The 22,524-nt window shown below is 42.7% G+C and overlaps 2 protein-coding genes across 2 annotated transcripts in view; both read left to right on the top strand.

The window, feature by feature from the left end:
- The first annotated feature begins 32 nt into the window (after positions 1 to 32).
- Positions 33 to 8,664, top strand: HIKESHI (heat shock protein nuclear import factor hikeshi). Its single transcript, XM_020809444.3, has 5 exons — positions 33 to 195; positions 2,661 to 2,898; positions 3,942 to 4,093; positions 6,970 to 7,088; positions 8,414 to 8,664. The coding sequence occupies exons 1-5, from the start codon at positions 166 to 168 to the stop codon at positions 8,466 to 8,468; spliced, it is 594 nt and encodes a 197-aa protein (XP_020665103.1). The 5' UTR covers positions 33 to 165; the 3' UTR covers positions 8,469 to 8,664.
- Positions 8,665 to 10,239: 1,575 nt separating this feature from the next.
- The window catches only part of CCDC81 (coiled-coil domain containing 81), a 29,278-nt gene continuing 16,993 nt past the window's right edge, over positions 10,240 to 22,524 (top strand). Inside the window, exons 1-6 of the mRNA XM_020809429.3 lie at positions 10,240 to 10,866; positions 11,738 to 11,799; positions 13,015 to 13,171; positions 17,266 to 17,522; positions 19,363 to 19,448; positions 21,535 to 21,626. Coding sequence (XP_020665088.3) covers positions 10,788 to 10,866; positions 11,738 to 11,799; positions 13,015 to 13,171; positions 17,266 to 17,522; positions 19,363 to 19,448; positions 21,535 to 21,626 — 733 coding nt within the window. The 5' untranslated portion in view covers positions 10,240 to 10,787. The remainder of the gene's footprint in view (positions 10,867 to 11,737; positions 11,800 to 13,014; positions 13,172 to 17,265; positions 17,523 to 19,362; positions 19,449 to 21,534; positions 21,627 to 22,524) is intronic.

Here is a 22,524-nt window from a genome sequence, read left to right as displayed (position 1 = left end):
GTCTAGTCTTCTGCTTCCGCTTGCCCCGGATGTGTTTTCTTTGGGGGGTGGGCCGGGGAGGAGGGGGGGTCCTGTCACGAAGGTGGCGCAGGGCTGTACGTCTCTAGACAGGCCCCGCTCCGAGGAGACGGTCCGGAGGTGTCGGTGCCCCCCCCCGCCGCCGCCATGTTTGGCTGTTTAGTTGCTGGGAGGCTGGTAAGTCGGGGGAAAGGCCGGAGTGGGCGGGTCCCTCCGCCTTGGGTTTCTATGGGGACCACGGAGAGGAGTTGGAGGGGCAACAGGGAGAGAGGAGAGTCCATGGGGTTTCCATGGTGAACGGTGTGGGGCTGCTTGGCTACCTCCATATAATGCAACCCTTCATTCTTTCCATTGACTTTTTCCCCTATTCAGTCTCCCAGCCCTTGCCTATCATCCTCCATGCAAACTGACTTCAATTTGGATTTGGCATAGTCGAGGCAGAGGTATTACAATTATATTTTTAGGAGATGAATTGGAAGAGCAAAGTACCCTCCCCCCCCTTTTTCTCCTTGGAAAAAAGGCCCCAAGGATTCACAAATGAAAGGACTGGAAAGGGCTTAACAGGACTGACAAAATAAACAAGCAAGAGGATTCATCGAGAGGTTCTTTATTTTATTAATTTAAAAATATTTTTTACTCTGCCTTTCTCCTTGTAAAGGACCCAAGGCGGCTTACAACAATGAAAGACAATATTTAAACTTGAAAAGAGTGAGTGCACAACAGGGTTTAACATCATTGGAAGACAGTATTCAAAACTGTGAACAGAGGCAATTTACATCATCATCATCATCAAGCAATATTAAGGCAAGGATCAATAAATATACAGTCTTTTAAATGCCATTCTGAGAAATGGAGAACAGAAAAGTAGAAAACACAGGTAGTACTAAAAATCCAGTCAAACCCTTAATGTATAATTGTGTAAAAATCACACACCGGTAGCTGGTTACAGAGGGAAGCCTTGCTGAGGGTGGTCGGTTTGCAAAAGGGCAGCAAAGATGGGGCCAGCCTGGCCTCCTGTGGGAGGGAGTTCCAAAGTCTGGGAGCAGCAACAGGGAAGGTTCTCTCCTGTGTCCCCACCAAACACGCCTGTGAAGGTGGTAGGACTGAAAGGCCTCTCCTGAGGATCTTAACACTCGAGAAGACTCATAAAGGGAGATGCGGTCATTGAGATAGCTTGGACCCAAGTTGTTTAGGGTTTTATAGGTTAAGGCCAGTGTTTTGAATTGTGCCCGGTAATTGATCGGCAACCAGTGGAGCTGTTGTAACACAGGAGTTATGTGATCCCTGTAACCAGCCCCAGTCAGCAATCTGACGGCCGCATTTCGGACCCATTGAAGTTTCCTGACATTTTCCATCGGCAGCCCCACCTAGAGCACATTACAATAATCCAGCTGGGAAGCAGCAATAGGTACTTGTTAAAAGTAGAGTCAGGACCTGTAGAAAACTATAAAAAGCGACAAGTCATGTTGTGACTTGTTCAGTGTAGCTATTACTTAAATGGTAGTTACCAAATATCTGTGCTTCCCTAAAGGCTAAGGCAGGAATTGAGACACTGGTGAAACTAATCATAGAAAGCTGAATTCCTTGATTCCCAGACCTCCATCTCTCATACAGGACATTCACCTTTAAACAATTTTGTTTTTTTAAAAAAACCTTAAATGTTTTTTTTTAGCCCACCATCACAATATATTAGAGAGGTGGGCACTAAAGATAGGACCTTTTCAGTGGTGGCCTCAGATCTTTGGAACTTCTAAAAGTATACATACAGTATTATAGAGTATATTACCTCTTCTTTATAGTTCTTGTTTTTAAGTGGTTTTTGAAACGTGCGTAATCATCGTTTTAAAATGGAACTGAGGCATAGTGGGGAATCCAACTCCCAAGCTCTGTTTCCACAGCCAGATAGTCAAACCACTGAGCAGTTAGATAAAATATTTAAAATAAAAGTATTGTTTAAAAAAATCTACACCAGATTTCAAAATCTACATCTGTTTTGAAAAAGGCATCCAAACCTGTTTGAGAAAGGATTTGTTCTCAAATCAAAAGTTTTTATTGTTGATTTTTCTAAGTGTAAATGTAACCACTCGTTAAATTGACTAAAATATGTGTACATACTTTATTGAGTAACAGTCTTGAATCAGCTGACATTTTCTATGTAAAACTTGTTTAAACAAGTTGTTTAATACAGTGTCAACTGTGAGATGAACAGGTACATCAATTTACTGTTCTTTTCTTTACTGTATTTAATTACTGAGTCCTTATAGGGAAAGTAAGGTTGCTACAACGCCACCTGTGATGTCTGTTCAAGCAAGGTTCAGGGTCTCTCCATTTAGACCCGCTCAGTTGGCCTGCCTTGTAGCACTGTAGTGAGCATGAAACAAATGTTGTATTTACCTCCACCCATCCTGACTTTTCCTCACAAAGATAAAGCAAGGGTTGTATGCTCCTCTTATGAGACCAGCATAGTCACATAATGAGGAATGAGGAAGAGAATCACGTATGCCACTTTGACCTTGTTGGGGAAAAGGCAAGATATACATGTAACTAATAAAATTATTCTGCACAGAGTTATTTTTTCTGCAGAGTGAAGACGGTATTGATAGTCCAAATTCACATTTTGTTCTATGTTTTTGCTTTAATAGGTGCAGACAGTTGCACAGCAAGTGGCAGAAGACAAATTTGTGTTCGACTTGGCTGACTACGAAAGCATCAACCATGTCGTGGTCTTCATGCTGGGGACCATACCCTTTCCAGAGGGCATGGGTGGATCCGTCTACTTCTGCTATCCTGATGAAAATGGGGCGGCAGTGTGGCAGCTGCTAGGGTTTGTCACAAATGAAAAACCAAGTGCCATCTTCAAAATTTCAGGCCTAAAATCTGGTAAGATGAGTAAACAATGCTGTTGGAAGCTAGGAAGGGGTTACCGTAGAGCTGAGTTCATCCTTTGTGATAGTTTGTTTAGAAGCACAACATAACTGTGTTCACCATTTTTTACTGGTGAGACTAAATGAATGGCTCTTTAACCACTTCCTCTCTGAACAGTTGTTACCACTCTTTGGTTACTCTGAGTGTGATCCCTGAAACTTTTCCCTGTGGCCCAACTAATCACCTGGCTGGGTGGAGCATTGACTCCTACATTTGCACAGGTGTATATGTCCTTGTGTGCATGTTTGGTTGTTGAACACACAAATGACACTGGATACATCTCTCAAGACTCAAGAGGTTGTGTTCCCCTAAAGGGAAAACACTAATCACAGGGTGGATCTAAAGCAGAAAGAATTTTGTTGGTGTCTTAGTTAGTGTTGCTGCTCCTTCAGTCCTTGCAGTTGAAAAAACTGTCATCTGCACAGCCTCTGTAAAATCCAGAAGGGATGTATCTAGGAAACACCTCTTCATTCTCAAAAGCTACCCTTTGGGGCCTTTCAGAACCAACGGCAAAATCTTTACGCAGCCTAATAAGCCTGGGGAAAAGAATAGCTGAAATTGCTCTTTAGGGAGAGTCCTCCAAGCATATACTGCCATATGCATTCTGACATTACATGTTATAGTGGAGAAGATGGCAGCTGAATGATGATTTAGCATTTATTGACACTTTTTGGTGTGTTAAATTCCCATTCGTTCAAGAATGGCCGCAAAAGAAGGCCACACATAATCTCCTTGAATTTGAACACATGACTGTTCCTGACAGCTGGTTTGATTTGTGCTGTTCACTATGTTCTTTTAATTACTAGAAATCATTCTTCTGCAACAGTATGCTTTTTAAAAAAATGTTTGTTGTATGGCTTTGTCTTGCATTTTGCCATACTGTCAGGGTAGATGCTGCTTGCTGTTCCAGAGTCTGGTGTAAATCTGGGTTGGGATTGAAGTGAGCTGGTGTTGGGACAAGGGCTGATGCATTAGCCCATCTTTGATGTCTCTTTTAGGGAAAGGCAGCCAACATCCGTTTGGAGCCATGAATCTGCCCCAAATGCCGTCTGTAGCTCAGATCGGGATTTCCGTAGAGCTGCTGGAACTCTTGGCTCAGCAAACCCCTGTAGCAAGTGCTGCTGTATCGTCGGTCAATTCCTTCACAGAGGTAATTGGGAAGGCATTTGGATGCCACTAATTACTAGCACAGCAACATCTTCATTAATAGACCTTGACATATTGAACATGATCCAGCGAGACAAAAGTGGTACATGAATGGTGTTTTCTTTCTTTAGACAAGCACTTGTTGAACTATGTCCTAAAGAATCTTGGGGGTTCTTAGAAAGGGATGGTAGCAATGGACAGACTCTGCTGAAAGGCAGCTATTCATTTATGCTGATCTATGTTTGAGGTGTGTAGTTTTAAAGGGTTTGTTCTCAGCAGAATTTGAAAATTTTACCTTTTTTTGGAGTAGAACTACCTGATTCTCGCAGCCATTCTGTTTTAAGAAAAGGAAGAGAGAGTTTCCAAGATTTGGTTCTAAAGCACAGTCTGTTTACACAAGAGTGAAGTATAATGCTGGGGAATGCTCAGCGTTGTTTATGGATTCCTTATTAGATGGGAAGGGTATTTGTGGAAACCGATAGCAGTGGAGTATCTGGTGATCTAAGAAAGCGTTTACTAGTTCCTTTCAAGGTGCAAGATGTAGCCATCTCTTCAATTCATCTGCAGTTAGTACCTTGGATCCTGAACTAAGCGAGTGGAAGAAGGTTGCTGGGAGCAACATTTCTTGTCCCTTCTTCCAACTGGACCCTGGAAAGCCTTTCTGGGTGATGGGAATGGGGTTTCTGATCAATTTGAGAGGGAGTGCAGAAAGTAATGGAGAGGGGCAGAATCTGGGATTCTGTGTTGCCTCCTATCCATCCTGCATTATTCTTGAAACTCCCCTCTGCGTAGCACAGAGGCTGGGATTCAGTGGAGGTTGGTGGCAGCTTTGTTTGTTTGTTTATTTATTTGATTTATATCCCGCCCATCTGGTCTATATGACCAGTGGTTCTTAACCTTTGTTACTCGGATGTTTTTGAACTGCAACTCCCAGAAATCCCAGCCAGCACAGTTGATGATGAAAGCTTCTGGGAGTTGCAGTCCAAAACTCCTGAGTAACCCAAGGTTAAGAACCAGTGTATATGACCACTCTAGGCGGTCAGAGGAGACAGGAAACATGCCTTACATTTTACATAAGTCAATGTGTATATATACCATTGGTCAGAATCCAGTTGGGTTCACACAACTGAAGCAGGTTGTTGTCAAGCGAACCCATCTGCGCAGCACATTGACACAAGAGTTTCCTTGGTTCAGGCAAGCTGCTGCACCCTTGGTTGTGCTTTTTGGTTGCATAGCAGTTGGCAAACCAGCAAGAAGAAACCGCTGTACAATGCGTGAGATTTTTTTCTGGTAGAATTTTAGCCATTATGTTGCAAGGTGCATCCAACTGTGTTTTCACAGCAACTGAGACTGGGGGTGTAAATCCTCCTTTGTCATGTGACAGTGCATTTAAATGGATTTTTAAGAAAACATTTAATATTTTTGGAAATTTAGACTGCATCAAACACAAATACCATTTTACTAACAGATTATTCACCACAAAAAAATCCCTCACATGATGAAATGGATTTTATTTGTAATTATATCATTCCCAGACATTTGCGGTATGAAATTAGTAGATTTTTAAAGATCTGTCTTAGAGCAAGTGGTTGTCTCTGTAATGAGATGCTATTTTTTAAATTGTTTTTAGTTTTGTATATTTTCTCTGTAAGATGGCCATGTCCTTTTTTAGAAAAAGATCTCTGAGAGATGTAACTATAACAAGAATAATATTACACTAAAAATAAAGCCATTGTAGCAAGTCAGCATATTTTTATATGTGCTCAGCTTAATTCAAGAAGAATACTGAACATCATAGAAACGTTTCTGGTTTAGCTTCTTCTTTGATTTCCTGACGGTGTCTTTTTCATTAGTATGTGATCCCAGAGGCCTTTAAATTTAAACCATATAAAGCAGTGATGACGATTGCGTGCCATCAAGTTGATTCCAACGTATATTGACCTTTTCCAGTTTTCTAGGTAGAGGATACATAGAAGTGGTTTACCTTTCATTTCTTTTGGTGTGGGCGGTGCCCTATGACTGTATAGCTTACCCAAAGTCATGCAGACTGGCTCTTTTCCCTGAAGATTCAGTGGGGAATCAAATTCCCAACTTCTGCCTCCACAGCTAGATACCTAAACTACTAAGCTATCCCACAAGCTTTTAAAACCATATATAGAATATTTTTATTATTCCCAAACTAAAATTGTCATTTCTAAAATGATGGTTAAAATCTATTTGAAAATGAGCACATAAACTCATCACTTCTTCGCTGCTTTGACATCTGGTGGCTGTTTGCAAATTACAGCAGTGTAAAAGGTCTGTTTGGGAAAGACACCTTTCTAGACCAGAAGCACTCACACTGTGATGGTGGGGCTTCTCTTCCTTGCCTTTTTTTCCTCGTTGTGTTTGTTTCCATCTCCTTGCTGACATCTGGATGCAGTTTCTGGTGTCCTGAACTTTTACTGAAACTAGCCATGAAGTGTCAGAAGGGTCAGTTTACCACCATTATACAGAAACTAGGGAGGTTCATAATTGGTCTTATATTCTGCTGATTATATCCAGTAGTTGTGAAGCAGAAGGCAGTTTACACAAACAAACATTCTTTCCCTTCCTCTTCTTAACCACTGCAGCCCCTGTAACCGTCCCAAAACCTGCTCAATAAGAGTGTAGGAACCTCCTGAACAGTGAGGGCTCTGTCAAAGGTGAATGTACTGTGATGGGGGACCTTGTGGTGTCTTTGCATGATTTTATTCAGATCATATTTGCATATAAAAAGATTGTTTCACCTTCAGAATAGTGTTCTCTGCAATAGCTTAAAGTGTTTGGAAGAATTGACAATAGAGATTATTTTAATTGAATTGTTGACTGTTTTTTGTTGTTGTCTACTTTGTATTTCAGTTCACTCAAAAGATGCTAGACAACTTCTATAACTTCGCTTCGTCTTTTGCTGTCACTCAGGCCCAAATGACACCCAACCCTTCAGAAGCTTTTATTCCTGCCAACGTAGTTCTGAAATGGTAAGGGGTAAATATGTCTTTAACATATGAGGTCTCGGCAGGACTAATACTTGTAGCAATAATATTTAAGTTCTCGCTAACTGTAAGAAAATAGCATGAACTGATCATATGAATATTAGTCAAGGATCTGAATATGTCAGTCAAATATATTTCAATATATTAGCTGACCATTAGTCTAATATGTGAATACCTGTATCTAGCATTAGTAAAATATACATGGTGCATGACTAGTAGTGCAGTCCCATATTTCTCTTGTCAACAGCCATTCAGTTATGTGTGGCAACTATGAAGGGGCTGTCAGGAGCAAGGGCAAGAGTCATCAAGCCCAGCTCTCTGCAGGAGCACAAAATCCACCGATAAAGCAACCCTGACAGGTGGCTGTCCAATCTTTGTTGAAAACCTCCAGTGAGGGAGAATCCACTATTTCCCAAGGCTGTCTATTCCACTGTTGAACAGCTCTTACTGTCAGGAATTTCTTTCTAATGTTTAATTGAAATTATCTCTTGTCGATTAGATCAGATCAAGTTTAATACGGTTACCTCTTGTAATTTAGGCCCATAACTCTGAGTCCTATCCTATAAAGCTGGAGAAAATGAGCTTGTGCCATCTTTTGCATAACAGCCCTTTAAATCTTTGTAGGAGGAGCACATATTACGAAAATCAAATTTAAAAAATAGTATCACTAATCTGCTTTGGGGATGTGGTGGCGCTGTGGGTTAAACTGCAGAAGCCTCCGTGCTGCAAGGTCAGAAGACCAGCCATCGTAAGATCGAATCCATGCAACGGAGTGAGCTCCCGTCGCTTGTCCCAGCTCCTGCCAACCTAGCAGTTCGAAAGCATGCAAATGCAAATAGATAAATAGGTACCACCTTGGTGGGAAGGTAATGGCATTCCATATCTAGTCGCACTGGTCACGTGACCACGGAGGATTGTCTACGGACAAACACTGGCTCTATGGCTTGGAGATGGGAATGAGAACTGCGCCCTACAGTCGGACAGGACTGGACTAAATGTCAAGGGGAATCTTTACCTTTACCTAATCTGCTTTGATCAGACTTCATGTGGAATACTGCAGCCAGTTCTTGCATCACAGTTTATGAATAATATTGAGAAGCTGGAACATGTCCAGAGGAGGGAAGCTGGCATGATAAAATGTCTGGCAACCAAGTGTTGTTGAAGAAGTTATGCACATTTGTCCTAGAAAAGACATAGAGGTGACAAAATAGTCATCTGGAAAGTGTAGCCGAGTGACTAGATGGCTACAGTGGCTTTCATATGACATCACATTTTATTTATGTTAATCTTCCCTCTTCCTTTTTTTCCAGGTATGAGAATTTCCAAAGAAGACTAACTCAGAATCCTTTCTTTTGGAAAACATAGTCTTGAGTCAAGTTTTTTTGAAATGCACTCTAACACCAGGCCATAACTTAAAAGTTACAGGAAGGTCAGCCTTATAAAGAAGATTTCAGTGGATCAATTAAAAGTGTGAGAAGAAGAGGTGGAGGGGGGCGGGGTTGCCATTGCAGCTTTTGTAATAATTGGGGGATGTTGTTTGGAAATAAAGCCCTAAAAATAACATTATTGTTTTTTTTAAAAAAACTCAGATATCTTGATCTATATTCCATCCAAACAACTTATGAAATGCACACATAATTTTATCAGTGGGTTCATAAACAACAAGGTCAATTTCTTTTCTGTTGGTGTTGTTAATACTGTGTATAACAAACCCTGTGCACAACCAAGGGGCTATAGAGGTCCATTAGCAGCTTTTGTTTCGACAGCTGTCATGTTGAACAGATGTTTGTTGCCGGTCAGCAATTTTGCCCTACTGCTGCAGGTATTTTGTGGCACAGCATTTACATTTCTGCATGTTAGAACTTGTAGACCAGAGGGCCAAGGTCTGCATGTGCTGACCTCAGACCTTGAGAGCTGCTTGCACTCACATGTATTGTTCTCTCCCTAAACTTTTATTTCAAAAAGTGCTGGTGTGTTTTAACTGGAGAAGTCCTCTGGCACCCTCTGGGCAACAACCAGCATTGGTGGGTGGAAGGGACAGAGATGTTGAGCAAAACATGGTAAAATTGCTTAATATAGACTAGAGGACCAAGGGGACTGAGCAAAAGTAGTAAAGTATTTTGAAACAAATCTAGAGCTGGGACAGGCTGATTGTGGCACAGAAGCCATACTTTGCCTACCCTATCTCGGATGCTGTGCTTCCTTACACCTGAAGATTGGGCCTTGCTTGAGAAGGAATGGTTCTCTGGCGGAGGCTGGGTTGTCCTAAAGCAGAGGCGGGCAACGTAATGTTCATCTTCTGCAGCTGCTGTTGGTTGTAGCCAGAGTAGACAATCTTTTCTTTATTCATATCAGAGCATTGCACAATTCAGAATTATGAACACACATGAAATATAAGCAAAATAAAACACCAATTAAAATGTCAAGACAATTGGATCATTTTTGACCGTTTGTCCATGGTGGGTTGGTCCGTGAAGTGTCTGGATTTGGTACTCTTCTAGTGCAAAGGCTTCTGGAAGGGAAGGATTTGCCAACTGTGTGCCACTGTCCAGGTGGATGCCCAAGTATACCCCTAAATTTTTTCCCACTTTTTGGGGAGGCTCCTTATATGTCCCTCAACAATGAGGGGTCCAGATGATCACTGCAATCCTTAAACAGCTTGGACCATGATGAGGTAAAAATAATACAGTGACCCGTAAGTCTCTTTTCAACAACCTGTAACATGTAGGGAGTGCATGACCAACGAAAGGCACCCCCTGAAATTGCTTGACCCCATGAGAAGTCCCTGTTGTAATGAAGGGACATCTCGAAAATAGTAGGACTGGAAGACAAAATTTTGTGTCCTAAAGTAATGCTTCCTAGTTAATTTCAAAAAAGATCGTTAAAGGGCATTGTAAGACATTTTTGAGTCTTCCTTTGGTGAGTCAGCCCACTTCATATTAGTTCGTTAGTTCGTTCTTTCGTATTCATGAGCTAACTTTTAGCCCACTTTATGGCCACTGAGCTCAAGGCACCCTGCAGGCATCTCCACCTCCCTCCTTTTATTGTCACAGGCCAGGATGAGAGCCAGAGGTGACCCAAGGGGAGAATTTGAATCTGGATCCCCAGAGTCCCAATAATGTAAATATTTAAGTGATCGCAACGACATTCTGTCATGTTAAAGTGACCCTTTCCCTAAATTTGGAGAGCCGCCTACCGAAGCCCGCCTCGGATGTTTCTTATTTGCTGCTCCTCCTGCCAATCACCGGCCTCTCTTCACTTGCAAGAGAATGTGATGGGGGCAATTCCTGCAAAGATGGGAGGGGCACTTCTGTTGTGACGTCACCCATAGCAACAGTTCGGGGAGTCCGCGTCCTAGCAACGACCCCGCCTCCCCCGTCCCTGGCCCCGCCCCTTCACGGAGAGAGTGCTCTCCCGTTGGCGAAGTTCCTCCTCTTTTCTCTCTTGCCTTTTAAGAAGCCGGTTATTATTTTTTCCTCTGATGAAGAACGGGGAGGAGAAAGAACACGGGGGCGAGCTTTGGAAATTTGTGCTTTAAAGTCAGATGAGCAGGAAAGGGGGTCTGGAAAAGTGCATGACTTCCCCCCTTTCCCTCGCAGCGACGAACCTCCAAAGGGCAACGCAGTCTACCTGTTTTTTCCCCTCGCTTTCTGCTCTGGTCAAGTTGGTGGGAAGGAGGTGAACATGCTGGACAGCATCCACGCAGCCATCCTAGAGGGTGGCAGGAAAGTGTTTCTAACGCTTCCTAAACTCACTTCGGAGGGTAAGCGGCTTTTGGTTATTTCGCTTGCGGCACTTTTCAAAAGTCCAGCGGAGAACTGCGTCTCTGGAAAAATTTTATGTTTGGATCATCTTTCTGAAAAGCTCTCAAGCCAGTTTTCCAAGCCTTCCTCCATGGAGGAGCGGGAGGAAAATTTTTAATTTCCCAATATTGTGAAGGGGCTAAGCAGTCTCCTTAAGCCGCTTATGGGTATCAGAAAAATTAAAAACAAAAAAACAAATTTAAAGCTGCAAGTTCTGCTTTGGCTTGATCACAGCAATCATAGTGATACGGGGAGATAAGGAAACTGTATTTTAACATAACTACTGCAATCTACTGCAACTATATGTGCTGATAACGCTTGGAAGTTTCTCTGTGTATCTCTATGTACTTATGAAGCATAAACACTGTTCTGTATCTATATCACAAGCTTTCTTGATGTACTCGAATATATCTCAAATGTACTTGATGTACTGTAACATAACTGTACTATATATTTGTATTATCACTTCTGATGTAGCTTACCTAAAATGTATTTAGACTGTACTGTATAACTATAGCTTGCATTCCTGCAATACCCTCGTAAAACAGGGACTGATTCTACCTACATTCAGAAAAGTACAGTAGGAACCGCTCTAGTGATGGGCTGATCCATGCTGGCTTTTAGAACTGCATTGCTGTTGGACCCTATGGATCACTTAAGTCCAGTCTCTGTCATGAAAGCAGAGTGGGGGAACCAAACGCCTAAACCACCAGAAGTTCAATGAAGAACTTGCTGAAAATGCTCAGTGTGTGTGGTCTTCCTGCAGTAACGTCTCACAGGACTAAGGTTATTGTATAATAAATATGCAATGTTTTTTTTTTCACATTTCAGAGATCCTTAGTATTTGGGCCGCGGTTTCTGAATTTGTGGGAAAGCAGCTCTCCATGAATAAGGTGGGATCCTGCACAGTTTATTTCTTCTGCTGGAATTGTCGTGTTATGAATGATTCAACCCCTTTTTCATCTTGGTGAAGACGGCTTCATTCTGGCTCTACTTTTATTTGTTTGTTAATAATAATAATAATAATAATAATAATAATAATAATAATAATAATAATAATAATAATAATAATAATAATAATAATAATAATAATAATAATAATAATAATAATAATAAAACCTGTGTGGTCAAGTCAGTTCTGACTTATGGTGCCCTTTTTCAGAATTTTCTGGGTAGAGAATATTCAGAAGTAGTTTAACTATTCCCTATTCCCTTCTGAATATTCAGAAGTAGTTTAACGATTCTGGGGGCACCCTGGAACTGTGCAGCTTACCGAAAGCCACACAGGCTGGCTCTATTTGCAGGAGGAAGGGTGGAAAATCGAACTCCCTAACTCTGGCTCCACAGCCAGAGACTTTATTTATAACTTGCCCTATATCACAAAAGCTCAGAGTAGGTCACATATCTGTATAAAATAAATGTTAAACGTAAGATATTTAAAACAATTTAAAGTCAAGCCATTTAAAAGACAAAGTTAAAACATTAAAACCGTTGCACTAAAATCTGCGCATGCTCTGATCCTCAACCCCAAAGACTCTAAAATACAAGTATGTCTTGACTTCAAAGTGATGCCAGCGTGGTCACCAATCAGATCTCCAAGGGGAGAGCATTCCACAGCTGGAATGTTACATCAGAAAAAGCCCACCCCCATGTCTTCATATATTGAATGTTCTCAATGGTGAGACACAGAGGAGGCCCTCCTTAGCAGATCTTAGTGATTGCGCAGGTGTATAGAGAGAAGGACACACTTTAAAATGAATCAACGGCTACATTTTTCTTGTGTTCCTAACTTTATATATATGGGGGCATCCATCCTATAGGGAAAAAACACATTCATTGCTATATATATTGAAAATTTGTGTGCGGTTGTTTAGTGTGTTGTTCCAGTATATGCAACATTGAATGTATTTTTCCCCCAACCTAAACTCGTGACAATGATCCCCATGGAGTGATGCCCTACTGGTTGAGAATCATGATTATGAGGACTACTGTTGTTACTCCATATAAGCGATCATGGACAGGATAGTGGCTTTTCTGCTGATTTTGAGTCTGATATAATAGCTGTTTGTAGCTTGTGACCTTGACCAGCTTTTGATTTCTTTTTTCAGGGGGTCTTGATACCAGGACTGGGGACCTTCTCCTTTCTGAGGCAGAAGCTTCAACTTGGCAATAACAAGCATACCCTCCTGCAACGGCCTGTCTTCCTTCTGTCGGAGAAACTGGCACAGATTCATGGGCTGAAATTTAACAAAATACACACTCCGGGTAAGAGATTGGTTTGCAGTGCAATGCTTTATCTGGTACCAGGGTGTGCAAGTTACGTGCTCAGCAATAAGCTTACTCTATAGTAAAGAAAACATACTCCTCAAAAGGCAGGTCGGAGCTGTGATGTAATGTTATTATAATGTTGGTAAAAGGAAAGGGGGAAAAAGAAAGATGGGGAGGTTAAATATTGTGGCACTATATGGAAGTGAGAGCTGGACCATAAAGAAAGCTGACCACCAAAGAATTGATGATTTTGAATTGTGGTGCTAGAGGAGACTCTTGAGAGTCCCCTGGACTGCAAGGAGAACAAACCTATCCATTCTCAAGGAAATCAAGCCTGAGTGCTCACTGGAAGGACAGATCCTGAAGCTGAGGCTCCAATACTTTGGCCATCTCATGAGAAGAGAAGACTCCCTGGAAAAGACCCTGATGTTGGGAAAGTGTGAAGGCAAGAGGAGAAGGGGACGATGGAGGACAGTGTCATCGAAGCAACCAACATGAATTTGACCCAACTCTGGAAGGCCGTGGAAGACAGGAGGGCCTGGCGTGCTCTGGTCCATGGGGTCACGAAGAGTCAGACACCACTAAACGACTAAACAACAACAAAAATAGCCAAGCCATGTCTTTCTGCTCTTGTGTCTGAGGAAGGGGATTTTGATCCACCAACGCTGACACTGAAATAAAATTGTTAGTGCTTACAGTGTTTACAATACTTTGCCTGTCTTCTCCTTTTTCTTTTCTTTTAGCCACTGTGCTAAGACACAGTGATGCAGCTGCTTCTTTAAATATTGTTACTATAATGATAACAGAGCTGTGGAAATGGAGATCAGTCCTGGAATATATGAAACTGGGTTTGTTTGTTTTTTACTGAGTCTGACAGCCTAGTTTGGGACAGACAGATGGCAGCAATTCAAATTTTCAGAGAGGAATCTTTGAAGCAATGGATCATGCACTGGGCATAACATTTTAAGACAGGCAGAGAGTGCCGTCGTTGGCCTCAAAACACAGAATGATGGAATTACAGTGCTGGAAGCGATCCAAGCCTCTGCCCGTTGAAGGAAAATCACAGAGAAAGCATCTCTGTCTACCCTCTGTTCAAAAGTCACCACCTTCTGAGATAGTCTGTTCCACTGTCACAGGAAAAACTTTGTTTGTTGTCGTCGTTTGGTCGTGTCCAACTCTTCGTGACCCCATGGACCAGAGCACGCCAGGCCCTCCTATCTTCCACTGCCTCCCGGAGTTCTGTCAATTTCATGCTGGTTGCTTCGCAGACACTGTCCAGCCATCTCATCCTCTGTCATCCCCTTCTCCTCTTGCCGTCACACTTTCCTAACATCAAGGTCTTTTCCAAGGAGTCTTCTCTTCTCATGAGATGGCCAAAGTACTGGAGCCAAAGTACTGGAGGTAACTTTGTTACCTTTAGTGAAAAAATCCTTTCTTATAATTTGGACCAACTCGTTCTTGATTCTATCCCCTGAAACACCCAGAAAGAAGTTGGATCTGTTGTACATATGGCTGGCCTTAAGATATCTGAGAAAAATAATCAGAAAAAGTCCATGTGGTCCCCTTTCTCAAAAAACAAACAAAAAATAATACAAATACAGGAACAGGCAATATTTCATATTGGACCACTGAAAAAGCTTTCAAGGATAATGCATCGCCATCTGACTGTGCACCAGGATCTGATGTATAGCCCCAAAGTTTCATGCCATAGTGTTGTTCGTGGTAGGCAAGTTTTTTTAAGATGAGTTGAGAGAGACAGTATGCAATCACAGTCAGATTAGCTGATGGGTGTTTTCTTAAGCATGCAGTACGGCTTGGCTGGTGTCAGAAGTTCATTTGTTCTCCAATGGGCAGCTATTCAAGGGATATTCTTTACAGTTCAGAAAAAAAAATCAGAAAAGGCCATGCGATGCCCCCTTAAAAACCCGTACAAATGCAGGAGCGCGCAATATGTTTATTGGGCCACTAAAAATACCTGAGAAGGCTGTTTGTATCAGTTCTCAGTCTTCCATCGGGCTAAACGTGCCCAATTCACTCATCCTTTAGCTCCTAGATGTGTCACCATCTGAGCTGGTGTCTCCTGGACATATTCCAGCTTTTCAATGCATTGATATCACTCCTACCCACTAAAAATCACAGCACTCAAAATGGCTCACGAACATCAAATAAGGTAGATTAAAAACAAATTAGAAAGCAACTGAACAGTAAAACAACTAAAATCACAATCAGGAAAGGCCGAGAGTCTATTGTATTTATGCCATGTGTATAAGGGCAGTCATGCGGATGATTTTCACATTTTCGCGCTGTCAGGTGTGTGACTAATTGTGCATAAAAAGCACTACCGAATGGACAATGGGCAGCCATCAGAATAGCATCCATTGTCTTGTGCAGTGATCCTTATGATCTTGATGAGTCCAACAGGATACTGATCAAAGCATTTAAAATGATCACTTGTCAGTAAAATAGTTTAAAAGGCCATTTGTAAGAGGCACACTCTTCCTAAAAGCCATGTGAGTGAGAAATGATTGTAACGGATGTGGGAGCAACACCAGGAGAAAACCCTTGTTTATGTGCTCTTCAAGCAGTCTTCCACAGCGCTGGTGGTTGTTGTGTTGTGCTTTCGAGCCTGTCCCCATGGGCATAGTTATGGTATATTGTGATGGCACTGTTTGGCACAGAAAAAAACACAACCTCGTCTGCTTGGGTTTCTACTTAAAATGAGCTATTCTTCCCCTTTAAGAGCTGGCCCGTATCTTTCTGGCACTGGGCTGTGACATGCAATCTTTTGGGCCGGTTCATTGAGATGCGAAATAGCTCTTTGTTCAGCCTTCCCTGACAGGTACCAAGAATTACAATAGATTGCAGTGAAGATAAGTACATTTAAAGCACTGGCCAGATCGCACAAAATATCACAGGGCTCTTTGTTGCTGTGCTGGATCCGGCTCTGGAAAAACAGTCCTCTGGTTTTACAGCATGTTTCAGACTGACCCTGCTCACTCTCCACCTAAAAAACACCCTAATGGGTTGTGGGCAGCTATTGGCTAACATTAGCATATCCCCAACAAATAGATGCACAATACCGAAAATGCTTTTGCAATTAGTTTTAAGATGGTTGTTCTTCCTAACGTTTCACCAGTCTCTGTGGCTGGCATCTTCAGAGGACAGCACTCTGTGAGCATTCACCCAGAGCACAGAGTGCTGTCCTCTGAAGATGCCGGCCACAGCGACTGGCGAAACGTTAGGAAGAACAACCTTCAGAACACGGCCAAAGAGCCCGAAAAACCCACAACACCCATTAGATCCTGGCCGTGAAAGCCTTCGTGAATACTGTTTTAAGATGGTTTGCTTTAATTGGAGGAGGATAATGCTTTAGAAAAAATTGAATTAAAAATATAGACAGTCCTGGGTAAAAGGCTGATGCATCGTATTTATTTAATTATTTTAAAAAGTATGCCTTCGTACCTTGCCAAGGCTGCATTTGACTGGCTTCTATATATATTTGTAAGGCCAGTTGCAAAACCTCTTGACGTGCTGGCATGTTGGCAAAGCAGCCAAACTGTACTCTCGGAGGGCATGTGCTTTGAAGGGGAGGGATGCTGCTTTACAGCTTATGCAAACGCCAGCCAGTCAGCATTGTACAAGTTCAGTGTCCAGTTAAATTGGAAAGAACAGCCTCCCCTTTCCCAGCTCGATCTATGTATGTATCAGAAACACTTTGAGGGCATTTCCGTAGTCAGACAGTGGTGTAATTGGTGTAATGCATCTCTAAACACAAATGAGACAAAGCATTTTGGTTGAAGTGGGTGTCGCTGGGATATAGGGGTGAATAGCCAGAATCCTACTAGTGATTTATGCTTGTGTAAATGAAATCACACTGATCTTGGCAGCCAATTGTCCTTCATTAATGAGGTGCTGGTTGTGTGCCTGATTATATGATCAGGCGCATGCTCCGAAATGCAACCAGCACCTTGTTAATTGGTGGCAAATGGCCACCAAGTTTTTTTTAAATGTAATTTGTCATTTTACTCCTTGGGATGCATTGCTTTCCATATAAATAATTTCTTCCTTTAATTTTTCCCCTTCTCTACTAGGTGATATCCCAATTGTTCACTTGAATTTCATCGTGTTATCTCTGGAGGGTCCCTTTAACAGAGATGTTGTGGAGGGTTGTGTCCGAGAGACGCTCCTCTCTTTCTCCCGGTCTATAGCCACCAAGCAGGCCGTCGAGTTCACCTTTAAAGGAATTGGTGTTCTGGTGATCCGGGACAATAAAGTGAAAATGAAGTTTTATAAAGACTTCCTACAGGCCATGGATGGGAGTGGAAACCTGCTGAAAGCTCTTTCAAATGTAAGTTTGTAGTTTCCTTTTGGAAATAGATGCTGCTATTTTGATGTTATTTTTTAATCTTCCAATGTAATAATGCTTGGGTTTAAACCATTAGCTGTCTGGATAGCTCAGTGAGTTAAGTTTCCACTTAACTCACTGCGGAGGCAGAGAATGGGAATTTGATTCCCCACTGTGCATCTAAAAAGAGCCAGCCTGGGTGGCCTTGGGAAAACTGCAGAGTCTCCAGTGGGAAACCTGTTCACTCTCTATCTAGAAAACCCTAGAAAGGGTCACCATGAGTCAGAATTGACTGGATGGCACACAATTATTTTAATTAAAACAGTTAGTTGTATGAACTTTATCCGAATGAGTCAGGCTGGTTCGCTCTGGAGGTTTTTTTAGCCAAATGTTTATGCCGGGCACTGAGCTGTATAAGGAATATCCTGGGACATTTATTACTGTGTTCAAGAAACGGATCACTATTAGAGCTGCAACAAATTAGTTGCTTAAATGTATTAACTGATTAAAATACAGGTACAGTGCAATCTAGAAATACTAATGAGTTTGATAGGAGACATTCCCAAGTAAGGGTGTATAGAATTGCATCTTATATCTACAGTATTTAGCTAGAAATATTTACTTCAGTGGGGTTTGTTGGTATGTATTGGTATAAGGTCCCTTGTCCGGTTCTTGGCAACCTTATAAATAAATGACCTCCAGAAGTTCCTGGAGGTGGTGTTCAAATCCCCACTTGGCCATAGAAACTTACTGGAGGGTTGCAGTAGTAAAACCACTTCGTAAGCATCTGAGAGAACTTGGAAGTCCTATTAAGTTAATCATAAATTAGATGTCGCCTGATGGCTCATATCAAAATCAACAATAGGTCTTCTCATTAATAGTCCTACTCAGGTCTTCCAGGCTTAAGGCTGTGGCTTTCTTGACTGAGTCATGCCATCTCATGTTTCATCTTCCTCTTTTCCAGCTGCCTTCAACTTGTCCTGGCATTAATGTTTTTTCCAATGAGTCCTGTCTTTTTGTGCAATAGACGTTAGACTTCTAATTAGGCACCCACTGATTTATCTTTCTGGTGGTCTATGATATCTATAAATGCCCTTCCACCACCACATTTTTAATTAATCAATTATTTTCCCGTCAGATATTTTCACTGTCCGACATTTACACCCATACATGGTAACTGACAATATTACAGTGTGGATGATCTTCCAGTGATAAATTCTTCAGAATCTTTTCTAGTTCCTTCAAAGCTGTCCTTCTCAGTCCTTTTCTGATTTCTCGCCTGCAGTCTCCGTTTTGATTCTTTGCCAACTTCATTTTATTCATTGTGAACATTTACATTGTGTTAATGTAAATGAATGTTTTCTTCTTAATATTCAACTGTAATCCTGCATTTGGGCTTTCTTCTTTAATCTTCTTCTGTGGATTCTTCAAGTCATTACTGTTTCTTTCAGTAATACAGTGTCACCTGCAACTCTTACATAGTTTTTTCACCAGTTTTCACTTCTCCTTTATCTGATGCTGAAGTGAGCTAAAGTCTACACATGCTTATGGCAAGTAAAACTGTGAAAAAGTAATATTTCCAAGCTCCGACAATTAAGAAACTCAGTGGCCTGTGTTGGGCCATGTGAAGTTTCTGAGTGGTTTTCAAAAGCAGTTCCATGTACAATGTACTGCAGTCATTCGAAAAAAGTCTTCCATATTTCCTTAACCCACTTTCCCTCTTATAATGAAAACTCCAGATGCTGCGTGTTTCATTGGTTTTCTGAGAACTTCTGCCTAGGTTGTGCTAGTATTTTTTTAATTTGTCAAATGCCCAAAGTGACTCCCTCATTTTCTGCTGTAGAGGCCTGGGACTGGGGACTCAGTGCTATCAGCCAGAGAAAGCGCCACTCCACCTTCACGCTCCGGTAATGTCGTCGTGTTCCCAAGGTGAGTGTGCCAATCTGGCGTGTGCGTTTATTGCCCTTTTTGTAAATGAGGTTCTTTCCTCTGAAGGCTGCTCAGACGCAAGGCTCAATATAGACACAAGGCTACCAGCGAGGACTTAGGAGGATGCAAATGGTGTAGAAGTGGCAGGTTTTGGTCTGTTCAGATGCAGAATTGTCCTGTGATCTCATGCATTTCCTAATTTTTTAACCGTTTTTTAAAACAGTCAACAACGGATTCTAGGTGGCAGGAAACCTTCAGAAAAAGATTGTTTTGTCAGACCTCTCCCTTTCTTAACAGCTGCAAAACACTGTTTTCATTCTCCCACAATCCTCCAGGGAGATGCCATGGTGGGACATTTTGGGATGGTGGACAGGGCTTCGAAACTGGCCTAAGAGAGGTGACGTTGGACATGGGTCCTGCTGAGGAGTTCTCGTGGCAATCCAGCTGTGCTGAGCCTGAAGTGTCTAGTAATATCAGTGCTGGGGAAAGTTCTAGAGCAGTGGTTCCCCCATCTTGGGTCCTCAGGTGTTCGTGGACTGCAACACCCAGAAATCCTGGCCAGCACAGCTAGTGATGAAGGCTTCTGGGAGTTTTAGTCCAAGGACACCTGGAGACCCAAGGTTGGGAACGATGGTTCTAGAACTTAGAAAAGGAGAATGTTTCTGGACTAGAGTTCCCAGAATCCCAAGGGCCTTCTGCTGTATAGGGAACTCTGGCAGCTATCGGAAGAGAGAAGAGAAGAGAAGAGGAGAGAAGAGAAGAGAAGAGAGGAGGGGAGGGGAGGGGAGGGGAGGGGAGGGGAGGGGAGAGGAGAGGAGAGGAGAGGAGAGGAGAGGAGAGGGGAGGGGAGGGGAGGGGAGGGGAGGGGAGGGGAGGGGAGGGGAGGGGAGAAGAGAAGAGAAGAGAAGAGAAGAGAAGAGAAGAGAAGAGAACATATCCAAGCTCTCTTGGCACTGCTGCTCTTCCAATTAAACTTCGGTCAGGCTTCAATGCTTTAGAACAGGAATTGGCACTGCATGTGTCCTGGACCTCATATGGATCTCCAGGGGCCCAAACTGTGATCCTTGGCACTCCACTCCCAAGATTTATATTAAGAAAACCCTCATTTTGTTCAGAAAATCCCTTGCCTTTTCTAGAGGACATGGGAGACCATTCTACCATATTTTGGTCCCTCCTGGCATCTCTGACCCACTCCCCTGGTTTGTTTATATGTGAGGGTTTTTTTTGTCATTAGGTGGGATGAAGGGGCTTTGTGAAGGGGAAATCAATAAGTAAAAAGTCTAGGGGTGAGTACCTGCAGCCTTCTGCCCTCTGTCCTCTGGAAGGTCCCCACCCATGGGTTAGAGCATCCAGACCCACTTGTTGCAGGCCCGAGTTTTAATCAGACACGCCAGAGAGGAGACCAACAATCTTCTCCATCAAAGGCCTGGACTGCTATGCCATGGCCAGCCTTTGAGACAATATCAGGCATTGGGCCCTTTCCCCCCACTTGTACATTGTTCCTCTTCAGATTATGTGCTTTTTTAAGAGGAGGCTGGAGAGCACGGGATGTACAACAAGGTTTTAAGATAGCAGAAGAAGGCATCTAGTGCCATATTGTTTAGATACACTCAAGCACGTGTGGTTAAACTGCTGTACTGCAGCCAAAACTCTGCTCATGACCTGGGGCTCAATCCCAGGTATAGCAGGCTCAAGGTTCACTTAGCCTTCCGTCCTTCCAAGGTTGGTAAACAGCTTGTGCAGGGTGCAGAGGATGTGTGTAGCCTCATTAACTTGTAAACCACCCAGAGAGTGTTTTAATCACTATGAGGGGGTGGTATAGAAGCAGCACACTTAGCTTTTGTTCTGCATGTAAGGAAAAAGTTCCTGCATGCTTCCCTGTCCATGGGTTGGGATGTATCTTCTGAATAGGAGGTCTTGTTGGGTTGCAACGCCTATCCTCCCACACGGCTGGCTTGCTGAAGTTGCAGGGAGTTGCAACGGCGTCTGGAGAACCACACGTTCCCCTCCCAGCGATATCGAATGAGAAGTGTGTTGCCTGAAACGCCTCCTTTCTGTGGAATGAATTTTCACCCCTTTTCTGTAGGATCGAAACGAAGGACATGGAAACGATTGCAGAGGAAGAGGAAAAGCCCAGCGAAGAAAAAGAGGAGACGGGTAGAGAGAACATCAGGAAAGGTTGGGCGATGTTTGTAAGCTGGCACCTTGGCATTTCTTTTTCAGTATGTTATCTGCAGAACTGTTTATCAGGGACCAATGCTTCTGGTCCTAATCAGAGCTAACTATTGGGCAGGATATAAGATGCTAAGAAGAAGCAAATAGCAGTTGGAAGAAAAGTTCGTGCACTGCACGGTGTTATTTGCCACCCAACATTTCCCAGCTGCCGTCAGGTTAAACCTGCCCTCTCACCAGTGATGAAATAAAATTGATTTGCCAGCCCAAGATCATGTATGGGACACCATCTTCTTTTTTCCCTCAGGCAGCCAAATGGGCTAAGCTCCGCCCATTTCCTCCCTACCCATCAATGGTGGTTAGCATGTTGGACTCAACGCAGGAAACCTGGCTCTAAATCCCCGCTAGACCCCGAAACGTACTAGTGATCTTGGGCCAGCCACTTTCTTTTTGACTTAGCCTGACCTCCATTACAAGGTGGTGGTGAGGATAAAGTAGGAGTAGCAGAGAAAGACACACAGACGATCTTGAGCTCGCTGGAGCAAGTAGAGATAGAAATGAAACTAATAATAGTAATGATAATCATGTGGAGGAGGAAGAGGAGGAGGTTGATGACAACAAAGATGATAGCAATAAGAGACAAGGGAATAAAATATACTCCCCACCCACCCAGGTTTACTTCACTGCTTTACAAACATAAGATGTTTGTAGAGCAGTGTCCAGAAGTTGACAATTCTGTAGATATCTATGTCTGACATTTTAAAGCTTTCTGGATAGCTCAGTGCTTTAGGTATCTGTCTGTGGAGCTGCAGGTAGTGAGTTCAATTCCCCACTGTGCCTCTTGGGAGTAGAGCCAGCCTGTATAGTCTTGGGCCAGTCCCAGGGCCTCCTCAGAATAAGGGAA

This window comes from Pogona vitticeps, chromosome 3 (genome assembly GCF_051106095.1).
Source record: "Pogona vitticeps strain Pit_001003342236 chromosome 3, PviZW2.1, whole genome shotgun sequence".
Lineage (NCBI taxonomy): Eukaryota > Metazoa > Chordata > Lepidosauria > Squamata > Agamidae > Pogona > Pogona vitticeps.
The sequence above is the reverse complement of the archived record's forward strand: the minus strand, read 5'-3'. Positions and strand labels throughout refer to the sequence as shown.